Source organism: Geotrypetes seraphini, chromosome 4 (genome assembly GCF_902459505.1).
Source record: "Geotrypetes seraphini chromosome 4, aGeoSer1.1, whole genome shotgun sequence".
Classification (NCBI taxonomy): domain Eukaryota; kingdom Metazoa; phylum Chordata; class Amphibia; order Gymnophiona; family Dermophiidae; genus Geotrypetes; species Geotrypetes seraphini.
This window is the reverse complement of record NC_047087.1, coordinates 259,863,160-259,875,665: the sequence shown is the minus strand read 5'-3', so window position 1 is coordinate 259,875,665 and position 12,506 is coordinate 259,863,160. Positions and strand designations below refer to the sequence as shown.

Sequence of the window (12,506 nt, the reverse complement as noted above, 5' to 3'; positions counted from 1 at the left end):
ATATCATTCAAAACCCAAATGATGAACGACTGTCTTATTTTGGTAACTCCATCAGAAGAGAGAGATCACTGGAGGAAAACATCATGCTTGGGAAGATCGAAAGAACCAAGCGAATAGTGCTATCTGCAGTCAGACGGCTGGACATGTTGAAAAAAACCATTGGGATGATGCTGGAGGACCTTTCCAGACTAGCACAAAACCAATTTCTTTTTAGATCCGCAATTCATCAAGTCGTACCACTCGAGCACGAGTCAATGGCACCGAACAACAACAATTTTATTTTTTTTAAATTTCCTTGTAACTTCATCGAGTGTCCCCTAGTCTTTGTAATTTTTGATGGGAGTAAAAAAAAAAAAAAAAAAAATCGATCCACTTGTACCCATTCTACACCACTCAGGATTTTGTAGACTTCAATCATATCTCCCCTCAGCCGTCTCTTTTCCAAGCTGAAGAGCCTAACCTCTTTAGTCTTTCCTCATATGAGAGGAGTTCCATCCCCTTCATCATCTTGGTCGCTTTTCTTTGAACCTTTCTTAGTTTTGCTATATTTTTCTTGAGATAAGGCATCCAGAACTGAACGCATTAGTCCAGGTGAGGTCGCACCATGGAGCGATACAGAGGCATTATAACATTCTTAGTCTTATTAACCATCCCTTTTCTAATTCCTAGAAACTTGTTTGCTTTTTTGACCACCACCACACATTGAGCAGGCTTCAGCGTATTGTCTACAATGACACACAGATCTTTTTCTTGGGCGCTAACCCCCAAGGTGGATTCTTGCATCTGGTAACTATGATTTGGGCTATTCTTCCCAATGTGCATCACTGCATGTGTCCACATTAAATGTCAGCTGCCATTTGGATGCCCAGTCTTCCAATTTCCTAAGGTCTGCCTGCAATTTTTCACAGTCTGCATGTGTTCTAACAACTCTGAAGAGTTCAGAGTCACCTGCAAATTTAATCACCTCACTTGTCATTCCAATTTCCAGATCATTTATAAATAAGTTAAATAACACCAGTCCCAGTATGGATCCCTACTGCAATATTTACTACTCTCCTCCACTGAGAAAAACGGCCATTTAACCCTATCCTCCGTTTTCTGTGCGATATACAACTCCTAGTCCACAACTAAACATTGCCTCCTATCTCATGACTCTTTAATTTACTCTGGAGCCTTTCATGAAGAACTTTGTCAAAAGCTTTCTGGAAATCTAGATACACTACATCAACAGGCTCACCTTTAACCACGTTTATTCACACCTTCAAAGAAGTCAAGCAAATTGGTGAGACAATCCCCCACGTGAAATGTTTGCTTATTCTATACTGATTGAATTTTATAATGCATGCAACTTTTATAAATTTGGGGCTGATCTCTGACATGCACCTGCAATTCCCATAGTGCACAAATGGGATAGTCCAGAAATGCCAAACACCCCTCTTCGCACCCACTCCTCCTCTCCCCAGGGTCTGTCTTCTGCAGCATGATCCCCTTTGTCCGCGGACTGCCACCTCCTCCCTCAATCTGAGACTCCTTACCAAACCTACCTTCAAACTCATGCCCGATGTCACCCACCAATTTCCTTCGCCAGGGTCCCGCCCCCTCCAACGCAACTTCTCTCCCTCAGCCGCGCTCCGCCCCGTCAGAAATCGGAAGTTGCGTTGGAGAAGGAGAGGGGGAGGGGACAACGATGGCGAGACGTAGGAGAAGGAAGGAAGTTACGTCAGTGGAGGGCGGAAAGCTTGAACGTGGGAAATGCTGTATCGGGGAGGGGGGATTTGAAAGTTTGAGACGTACCGAACAGGGCTTTCATTGCGTATTGATGCCTCGGGTTGGTTTTCGACCATTAGTTCGTATTACATTGGATATACAGCTCAAATGGCCTAAAAGGCTTCAAGGCAGTGTATTTAAAAAAGCGAATAAGTAAACGCTACACTAAAATCGCAACAACTTAAGTGGCTGTGTTGTGGTTGTCTGGGAGCAACCTGGAGGAAGGATGCAGGACGCAGGGCCTGTCCTTATCTGTAAGGAGGGAGCTCTCGTCCTGAGCCGCAGTTGGTCTTGCGTGTGTCCAATAACTCCTGCATTGCATTCAAGTTTATGCATGATGCATAGGTGTACGTATAGATTTGCATACCTGAACTGTATGTCTCCACATTTGCTGCCTTGATGTATGTAAATTCAAAACTTTTCTATGCCCTGTTACTGTTGTAGTTTTGAAAAAGTGTTTTCCCTTTTAAACATTTTGAATATAATTATTAAGAGATTTTCTGTGTGTGAGGCACCTGTGGACATGGTTTTTTATGAAACTGTGTGGATGTACATGAATGTGTAAATATACATGCCAACAGGAGTGTGAATACATTTAACAATTTTGCCTGTAGATATTCTAGAGGTTTGCATTTGGTGGAGCTGTTGTATAGGTGTGTATCTTATTTTATAAAATAGGTACTGTATGCTCCTGCATGAAAGCTCATACCCATACTTGCACTTTCCTTGAATCAAGTGTAACTTTATGTGAGAACATTTGTGTACTGCTGAGGAGCCTCTTGAATAAGGCAGCTAAATGTGTAACTTGTCTTTCTAGTGCAATGTGTCTAGTATTCCCAAATGCTAGGGTTATGCATGCATCTGAACCCTCAAGTTGCTTAAAAAGTGATATTGCTCCTCTTTTAACTCCTCCTCCTTCCCAGTAAGCTTGCTTCTGCCCCCTCAGTTTTTCTTCTGTAAGTTGTTCAGATGTATTTATGATCTGCTCTATGGCTTTATTATTTGAGCGTTTTTCTTGTTGATTTAAGTTTGAGGCTTGGTGGCCAGTGGTTTCCTCATGTTAGGACCTCTGCCTGGGAGAAGACACGGACTTATGCGGCAGAAGTCTGCTGTTAGCAGGAATAGTCCTCAGGGACACCAATTTAGCTAGCCTGCTATAATAGTTTTGGAGATCAGGAGCCTTCTCCTGCATAGCTGCTTGCATCCCTGATTTTATAAGGAGCTTGAGCACAGGCTGTTTGGCTCCTTCCTGGCTTGGCCAGGATTAATAGCGGGCTGACTGCATGGTCGTCCTCCTGTCGCAAAAAGAGAATTCCCGGGGTTGAGGCTCATTCCGACATCGGTCTGACTAGCAGCTCGAAGACTAAGTTCATAGAGTGAACCTGTGAGACAGGGTTCTCCATTTTTTCCAGCTGAGCTGGAGCAAGCAGGCACCACATTGCACAGTGAGTAAGACTATAGCCTATGGGGAAAATCAGGAGATGGAGGTCTGAAAGTGATTTTTGACGACTTCTGGAGCCAGAGCTAGGGTAACCCTCCTCCAAAACCTTTTAGCACCGACTCACTGGTGGAATTCATCTTGGATTTTAAACTATGGTGGAATGAAGAAAACAAATGGGACACAGTACTACAGGGATACAAACTATATAGAAGGGATCGAGAAGGGCAGAAAGGTGGAGGTATTGCCCTATATGTTAAGGAAGAAATAGATTCTGTTGGAATGATTACAACAGACAGGAAAGAGAAGCTGGAGTCCCTCTGGATCAAAATTCCTGGTCAAAATGGCGCAGATACAAAAATTGGCCTTTACTATCGTCCCCCAGGACAGGCGGTAGACACTGACTCAGAAATGATGGAGGAAATCAAACAAGTATGCAAGACAGGCAATGTAGTTATATTGGGAGACTTCAATCTCCCAGGAATAGACTGGAAACTAGGAGCCTCCAATTGCGGCAAGGAGGCCAAGTTCCTGGAGGTGCTAGGGGATTGCTTCCTGGAGCAAATGGTAAAAGAGCCGACAAGAGGCGACGCCATCTTGGACTTAGTCTTAAATGGTCTCAAGGGACCGATAACAGAAGTAGAAGTCAGGGCTCCATTGGGAACGAGTGATCACAATGTAATCAACTTTAAACTGGACATCGGGAAAAGGAAACATGCCAAAACCTTAACCACCACCTTAAACTTTAAAAAGGGTAAATACGATTGCATGAGAGCCATGGTAACAAAACGACTCGAGAAGATGGTGGACAAACTTGAAACAGTAGATCAGGCATGGTGCCTATTGAAAAATACTATTGCAGAAGCACAAGATCTCTACATTCCGAGGATTTCTAAAGATCGGAGAACTAAAGGCAAAGGAGAACCGGCATGGCTTACCATACAGGTGAAGGAAGCCATAAAAGAAAAGAAGGACTCTTTCAAAATATGGAAATGCACGAAGACAACCGAAGCCTGGAACAAACATAAAGATGAGCAGAAGAAATGTCACAAAGCGGTGAGGGATGCAAAACAGGACTATGAGGAAAAAATAGCCCGGGAGGCCAAAAACTTCAAGCCCTTTTTTAGATACGTGAAGGGGAAAAAACCTGCAAAAGAGGCAGTGGGACCCCTGGACGACAAGGGAATAAAAGGGTACATCAAGGAAGATAAACAAATCGCAGACACACTAAATTCCTTCTTTGCCTCCGTCTTTACGAAGGAGGACACCTCAACAATACCTGAAGCGGAGAAACTGTTTACAGGAGAAATAGAGGACAGCCTCACCACAGTTGAAGTGAACTTGGATCAGATATACTACCAGATCGACAAACTTAAAAGTGACAAATCCCCTGGACCGGATGAAATTCACCCGAGAGTCTTGAAGGAATTGAAGGTTGAAATCGGAGAGTTATTGCAAAAACTTGCAAACCTGTCAATCAGAACTGGACAGATACCAGACGACTGGAAGAAAGCAAACGTCACACCAATTTTCAAAAAAGGATCGAGAGGAGAACCGGGCAACTATAGACCTGTGAGTCTTACGTCTGTCCCCGGCAAGATGATTGAATCACTGATCAAGGATAGCATAGTTCAGCACTTGGACACACACGACTTGATGAAACCCAGTCAACATGGATTCAGGAAAGGGAAATCGTGTTTGACGAATTTACTCCAATTCTTTGAGACCGTGAACGAGCAAATTGATAGTGGAAAGCCGGTGGACATAATATACTTGGATTTCCAGAAAGCGTTCGACAAAGTTCCACACGAAAGACTTCTCAGGAAACTACAAAGCCATGGCATAGAGGGAGATATACAAAGATGGATAGGCAAATGGCTGGAAAACCGAAAGCAGAGAGTGGGCATAAATGGGAAGTTCTCTGACTGGGAGAAAGTGACTAGTGGTGTACCCCAGGGCTCGGTACTTGGGCCGATCCTTTTTAATATTTATATCAATGACTTGGAAAACGGAACATCCAGTGAGATCATCAAGTTTGCAGACGACACAAAACTCTGCCGGGCAATCAGATCGCAGGAGGATAGTGAGGAACTCCAGAGCGATTTGTGTCGGTTAGAAAAATGGGCGGAGAAATGGCAAATGAGGTTCAACGTGGAGAAATGCAAGGTAATGCATTTAGGCAGTAAGAATAAGGAATACGAGTACAAAATGACAGGTGCAACTCTGGGAAAAAGTGAACAAGAAAGAGACCTGGGTGTACTGATAGATAGGACCCTGAAGCCGTCGGCACAATGCGCGGCAGCGGCAAAGAAGGCAAATAGAATGTTGGGCATGATAAAGAAAGGAATCTCGAGTAGATCGGAGAAAGTAATAATGCCGCTTTATAGGGCAATGGTCAGACCTCACTTGGAATACTGCGTCCAACATTGGTCTCCCTACCTAAAGAAGGATATAAAACTGCTGGAGAGGGTGCAGAGACGAGCAACTAAACTAGTGAAGGGTATGGAGAAACTGGTATATGAGGATCGACTTAAAACACTGGGATTGTTCTCCCTTGAGAAAAGGAGACTGCGGGGGGATATGATCGAGACTTTCAAAATACTGAAAGGAATCGACAAAATAGAGCAGAGAAGATTATTTACATTGTCCAATTTGACATGGACAAGAGGACATGAAATGAAGCTAAGGGGGGACAAGTTCAGGACTAATGTCAGGAAGTTCTGCTTCACACAGAGAGTGGTGGACATCTGGAATACTCTCCCAGGGGAGATTATTGCGGAATCGACAGTCCCAGGCTTCAAAAGCAAACTAGATGCATATCTCCTTGAGAAAGGCATATAAAGATATGGTGGCTATAAAATAAACCAGGTGTATACCTGGCGGGGCCTCCGCGTGTGCGGATCGCCGGACTTGATGGACCGAAGGTCTGATCCGGAGATGGCGCTTCTTATGTTCTTATGTTCTAAAGCCTCCATCTGCCTCAAAAACCCCTTGATTTTGCTTAAAATCGATAAGGATGGACTCCTCAGGCCTTTCTACTCCTGTATCGTGCCAGGTTTCTGGCTGGATAGTCAGCCGAGGAGTGTCGTGTGATGCAGGGGAGGGGGGGAGCCTTGGGCTTAGCCTCCTCTGAGTCCTCCAGGACTGGGGATCCGCAAGAGGCTCAATCCCAGGGGAAGAGGCCCTTGTCAGAGCCTTCAGAAGGAGATTTATTAAAGCACAGACATGTGAATGCCGCGGAGCCCAGGAAGACCTTCATGGAGTCCCTGCCATTGAGACCCCCTTTGGAAGGCTTTACCCCAGATTTTGTGAGCTTAATGTAGAATGCTTATTTAAACTGCTGTTGTCCTCCAGCATCTGCTGAAGGTGCATCAATTGTGGTGGCAGCAGAAATTGATTCTTACCCATGCCATGTACAGACAAGGACCCAAAGCTGGACCTGGGGTAGAGTCTGACATGGACTGCGAGGATGGAAGGTTCAATTCCTATGCCCTTATTGTCCCAGGATGCAATTTCCCTAGCAGAGTCTGGTTCTCTGCATGAGACTAGCGGACAAGAATCAATGATGGCCCTGGACCAGGTGAAAGACCCAACGGTGTGGTGAGTGTTAAAGATATCAGCGCTTCCAGTCATAATAGTTAATTCGCTGTGTGAATTGAAGTTGGAATTTCTGCCAGCCTCCGCGTTATAGTGCTCAATTATGAGTGGCTCATTGACTCCGACCATGTTCTTTCCCTCACATCTTGACACCATGAAGCTAGTCGCTGACCACTGGGAGTCTCCAGAGGAGTCCCTGTGAGTGGCCAATACTATGGCCAAGCTTTACCCCATGATTCCAAATTTTCAACAGCTGTTCAGCCGAAGGTGGATTCACTGGTAGCACAGGTCACCAAGCAGACTTCTTTGCCCAATGAAGGTGGTATGATGCTGAAGAATGCTCAGGACGCAAGATAGACGTGATTCTCAACAGGCAATTTGAAGGAATTAAAGTGGCAGCCAGGGCTGTGGAGTCGATAGATAAATGTTCCGACTCCTCAGTTTTTTGTACTTCAGACTCCGACTCCAGGTACCCGAAATTTCCTCCGACTCATCGACTCCGACTCTGACTCCGACTCCACAGCACTGGTTAATGTTCAGATCGTTAAAATGGAATGTCAAGTTGAGAGAAATGAGCATTTTTGACACCACCTTCTTTTTGCTTTTAATCAAGGTTCTAAGGCCGCAGAAGCTGCTCGCAACATTTGTGCTGTGTATATAGTGGGTGCTATAGCTGAAAGAATCGCTCGTGATTGGTATGCCAAGTTCAAAAATGGAGTCGGTAGATAAATGTTCCGACTCTGACTCCTCAGTTTTTTGTACTTCTGACTCCGACTCCAGGTACCCGAAATTTCCTCGACTCCGACTTAGACTCTACAGCCCTGGTGGCAGCTGTGGCTTCCTTTGTAGCATGTGCTTGCCACACTCGGCTAGCTCAGGTCCCCGCCTCAGAGGAAGATGACCCTCAGTTGATCCTTTCTGGGGTGAATTATGTAGCAGATGGTCTGTATGACATCATAAGAGTCATGAGCAAGGTGTCAGCATATTTTATCTCCATCCAACGGATGCTCTGGATGTTGTTTCAACTAATTCTTCTACACAGACTGTAATGCATTTATTTATCTGAGAAGTGTTACCATAAATCTCCCAATTTACATTGGACTTTGGGGGGGAGGGGAATGAAAGATCTACCATGTTTCCCTGAAAATAAGCCCTAGCATGATTTTCGGGGTAGGTCTTAATATAAGCATTGTCACCTCCGTGTCTACCTTCTCCAAAATCTCAAACATTCAAGGCTTGTTCAGTGGATTCTACCTGTTGTTGTTGGTATGGAATCTTACTAGGAAGGTAATACACCTGGGAAAATGGCAGAAGATTTTCCTCTGCAACTTCCAAGATTTCTATTAAATATCTCCTGAGCTTATGCCTAGATGTAACCATTATTACTCTTGGAAAGTTTATCAGTCTCAGATTATTACGCGCTTGATTCTCTAATGACTCTACTTTTGTTCTAAGATTCATGTTATCTTTAATTAGAATTTCCTGCATTTGTTTAACTGATTTCATATCCTGTTCAGTTTTTTGTGCTGAAGTTTTAGAGACAGTCATATCCACTTTATTTTTTCCATCTCTTCTGTATGCTGAACCAATTTTTTTTTTTTTCAATTTTCTGGAAATTGGGACTAATTGCCTTTCCAAAATTTGCTACCAGATCCCATAGGGATTCTAGAGTCACCTCAGCAGGCCTGTCCCAAAAGGAAACTTGTATTTGAGTGCATAGACGCTCACCTTCATTAAGATTTCCTTAGCTTTGTCCCCTCTGGGTCAAACCATATCCCTAGAGTCCCTAGAGTAATTGCCCTAGAGTCCTCTTCAGAGATTCCTTGAACCGAGATCTCCAACTCCGAACTCCTCGATGTTATGCTGCCTGCCTCTGGAGAGAGGATTACCACTCACTTTGGGGTTTCCTCACCCCTGGGAGAACTGGTAGTCTGGGGGGGTGGAGGTGGTGCTCTAACCTCCGGACTAAGAGTGGTCTCAGGCCCTAGAGGAATCTCTCCAGTCTCGCCGATATCCTCAGTGGGCTCGTTACCAGCATTGTCGCTGCTACTCCCTGCATCTGCCTGAGCAACTCCTCAATATTGCAAAATGTTGGCACTCCAGAGTGCCGCGAGCAGTGCTCCAGCCTCTCCTTTTTGGCATCCCGTCAAAGACACGATAATTTGCTGGCAGTACCAAGTCGCCAGCTAAAAAAGTAAGTAACAGGAGAGCGTGATTCAGATGCGTGTCACCAGCTCATGTAAACAGCGGTCATCTTGGATCCCCTGTTTCCGGGGAGACACCTTTTAAGGTAGACTGGGGGATGCTGAAAGGGAAGAAGAGAATGGGAAGCACTGGGCCTCCTGCTTCAGTTCACCCTTGAGGATGGGCGTGCAGCAAATGAAAAAAAAATGGTGAGTTTGAAGGGTCTGCTGACTAGTGCTGCCTGATTCAGGGGAAAAATTTTGATTCGATTCAGCTTTTCTAGCCCAATCGGGCATTTATTTATTTTTTTTTTCAAACGTCCTGGCAGGTTTATTTTGTAGTTCCCCCCATCCCCCCCACACACACACCTTTGCCCTCTCCAACCCCATGCCAGCGCTGTGGTGTAAACAAAATAAACAAAAATACTATTCCTCTCTCTGTTAGGTCCTACTCCTAGCTCACGCTCGCTATCTAACACAAGCTCTGGCAAGACACACATTTCAAATCTGACATATTGTAATGCCAAAATAGAAAATAAATTTATTTTCTATCATCCACTGCCATAGCACATGTGTACTGATCCTGTAGTATGTGTGTTATTGATCCTTAACAAATACATTTGTTTCTTTCCCATTGTCTTATCATCTCTCGCTCTCTTTCTGTTCCCCCCCTGCCTTCTGCCCTGGGTCAGACCTCTCTATTCCCCTCCATGCATTTCTCCTCCCCCTCCATTATCATACGCAACATTTTTCTCTCTCCCCATGCACTATCTTTCCCTGCCCTCCACCCTTGTCCAACGTTTCTCCCTCTTCTCCAAGCATGTCTTCCTCTCCTCCACCATATTCAGGATTTCACCCTCACCTCTTTCTGCTTCTTCTCTTCCTTCCTCTCCTCTACCCCAACAATTTTTACTCTTTCTCCCAATGTGCAGCATCTTTCCTCCCCTCCCACCCATTTCCCTGTGCAATAGCTTTCTATCCCCCCATCCCCCTGTGCAACAGCACCCTACCGACCCTCTCACCATGAGATCTGACATACCTCCGAGGCCTCCTAAAGCAGCAGCAGTGGCAGCACTCAACGCTGCGGTGGGAGGGAGGGGGGAGTGTTGGTCGCTGAATCGGTGAGTCCGATTTTCTCGGACAGTGAATCGATTCATCAAAGTGAATTGGTGAATCATGCAAATTGGGCAGCACTACTGCTGACAGCTGGCCTAGCCTTTCAAAAAATGGGCAGTTGGCAACCCTACCCCTCTCCTGACTTTGGATCTGTTGATGCTTTCCCCAGGGCTCCTCTTTAACTTCAGGCAAACAAATTGGACTGAGTTTACCTTGTTCAGCTTTCTCCTGTATAGGGAGATAAGCTACTTAAAAAAAAGTAGAACAGACACAGTGCACCTGGAGGAACAAGCAGGGGTTAGTGGGAATTCAATCAATCATGAATAAACTTGCACCGATACAAACTAAAGTCATTTCTGCTCGTAAAATTCATAACCCATGGTTCACCACTGAACTTTCACTCATCAAAAAACAGCTAAGATCACTTGAGCGTAAGTGGAGGAAAGATAAAACTCAATCTAACCTACAAACATTCAATGAACAATCTAAATTTTATAAAGCAAAAATAAACTAAAATGAAATTCTATTCCGATAAAATATTGAAAGCTAAAAATCCATCAGTTCTTTATGCTATTTTAAATAAAATAACAACTTCAAATAATAAACAACAATCAGAACCAACTGGCACCATCCCTACTGCTCAAGAACTTGCTGATCACTTCGTCGAAAAAATCAATAAAATTAGGAAAACTTTTACAATTAATCAACATATCATAAAGGATCCTGAGCAAATTAACCCAGAATCACTAATTTCTAAATGTTCAAGGTTTAAAATACCAAGTCAAAAAGAAATTGAATCCACTCTTAAAACTCTTAATATCAAAGGCTCTAAAGCTGATCTAATTCCACCGTTCATTCTTAAGCATTATTTTGACATTTTTGGACCTTTTATTCATACACTAGTTACGGAAAGCTTAAGTCAACATACTGTACCCATGGTCTGGAAAAAATCATTCATTTGTCCTATTACCAAAGATAAAAACATTGGCGCTGAAGATCCATCTAACTATAGACCTATAGCAAACATTCCATTTCTGGCAAAACTGACAGAAAAAGTAGTTTTCAATCAAATTTCAGAGTTCGTAGAAAAAACCAACGTGTTACACCCTAACCAAACTGGTTTTAGACAGCACCATAGCACTGAACACTCATTGATTGGCATGACAACTTCTATCCAATATTTCTTAGATCATCATCAATCGATGCTGTTAATTTCTATTGACCTTTCAGCAGCATTCGATACGATTGATCATCAACTTCTTCTTGGCAGACTTCAATCTATCGGTATTACAGATCAAGTTCTCTCTTGGTTTACATCATATCTCACTGATCGTACTTCTATTGTTCTTTTCAACGAATCAACTTCTAAATCCTCACAGACCACACATGGGGTCCCCCAAGGATCTATTCTTTCCCCCTTACTATTCAATATCTTTTTTGCTCCTCTAATGACTTTATGCCAATCTGTAGGTTTCCAAGTTTTTGCCTATGCTGATGATATCCAGCTATTACATCCATTAAACATTAATGATACCTCTGAAATCTTAGCGATTAATGGAAAACTTGACCAAATTTATCACTGGCTGGATACAAACAGATTGGCGCTTAACATTAAAAAAACTAATGTTATGCTTTTTCCATGGAAAGATAGTTTTCCTCTTGTTACTCCAATTTCTATAAAAAACGTCCCCCTGCAATTAGTTAATAATCTAAAAATTTTAGGGGTGATTTTTGATAATAAACTGAATTTTCATGATCATATCAGTAATTTTATTAAAACTACCTTTTACAGATTACGTAAAATTCGATCTATTTCCAAATTTCTATGTTCAAAATCACTTAATATTCTTATTCACTCTTTGGTGTTCTCTAAAATCGACTATTGCAATTCTCTCTTCAAAGGAATTGCGTTGAACGAAATAAAGCGCCTTCAAATCATTCAAAATGCCTCAATTAAGTTTATAACCAAATCCGGAAAGTTTGACCACGTAACACCACTTCTTAAAAATGCACACTGGCTTCCAGTTATCGAATTACGTATAAGCTTTGTATACTGACTTTCAAAACTCTTTGTAATAAGACTCCAGCATTTCTATTTAAATTATTAATTCCATACTCCTCAAATAGAGTTTTGAGATCTAATGAACAGAACTTATTGACTATTCCTTCATTGAAAGTTATTACCATGGAAGTTATTACCATGGAAGACGGCAATTTATTTTTTCGGTTTCTGCACCACAGACTTGGAATGCCCTTCCAATGTTTTTAAGGGAAGAACAGGAATTTGGAAAATTTAAAAGTAATTTAAAAACATTTCTTTTCAAGGATGCCTTTGAAAACTAATTTTAATATCCTATAACCCTAATACATTTTATCTTATTATATTTTATTGTTATTTTGTTTAC

The 12,506-nt window shown here is 42.8% G+C and overlaps 1 protein-coding gene across 4 annotated transcripts in view; it reads right to left on the bottom strand.

Annotated features, from left to right (window-relative positions):
• Positions 1-1,629, bottom strand: part of LOC117360004 (protein FRA10AC1) — a 74,248-nt gene extending 72,619 nt beyond the window's left edge. For 3 of the 4 annotated variants that reach the window (XM_033943532.1, XM_033943533.1, XM_033943535.1), the window contains exon 1: positions 1,384-1,503. In XM_033943532.1, the coding sequence (XP_033799423.1) occupies positions 1,384-1,482 (99 nt within the window). In that variant the 5' untranslated portion in view covers positions 1,483-1,503. Of the gene's footprint in view, positions 1-1,383; positions 1,504-1,544 lie in introns of those variants that run through there. The other variant, XM_033943534.1, reaches the window with a different exon arrangement.
• Between the last annotated feature and the right edge of the window lie 10,877 nt (positions 1,630-12,506).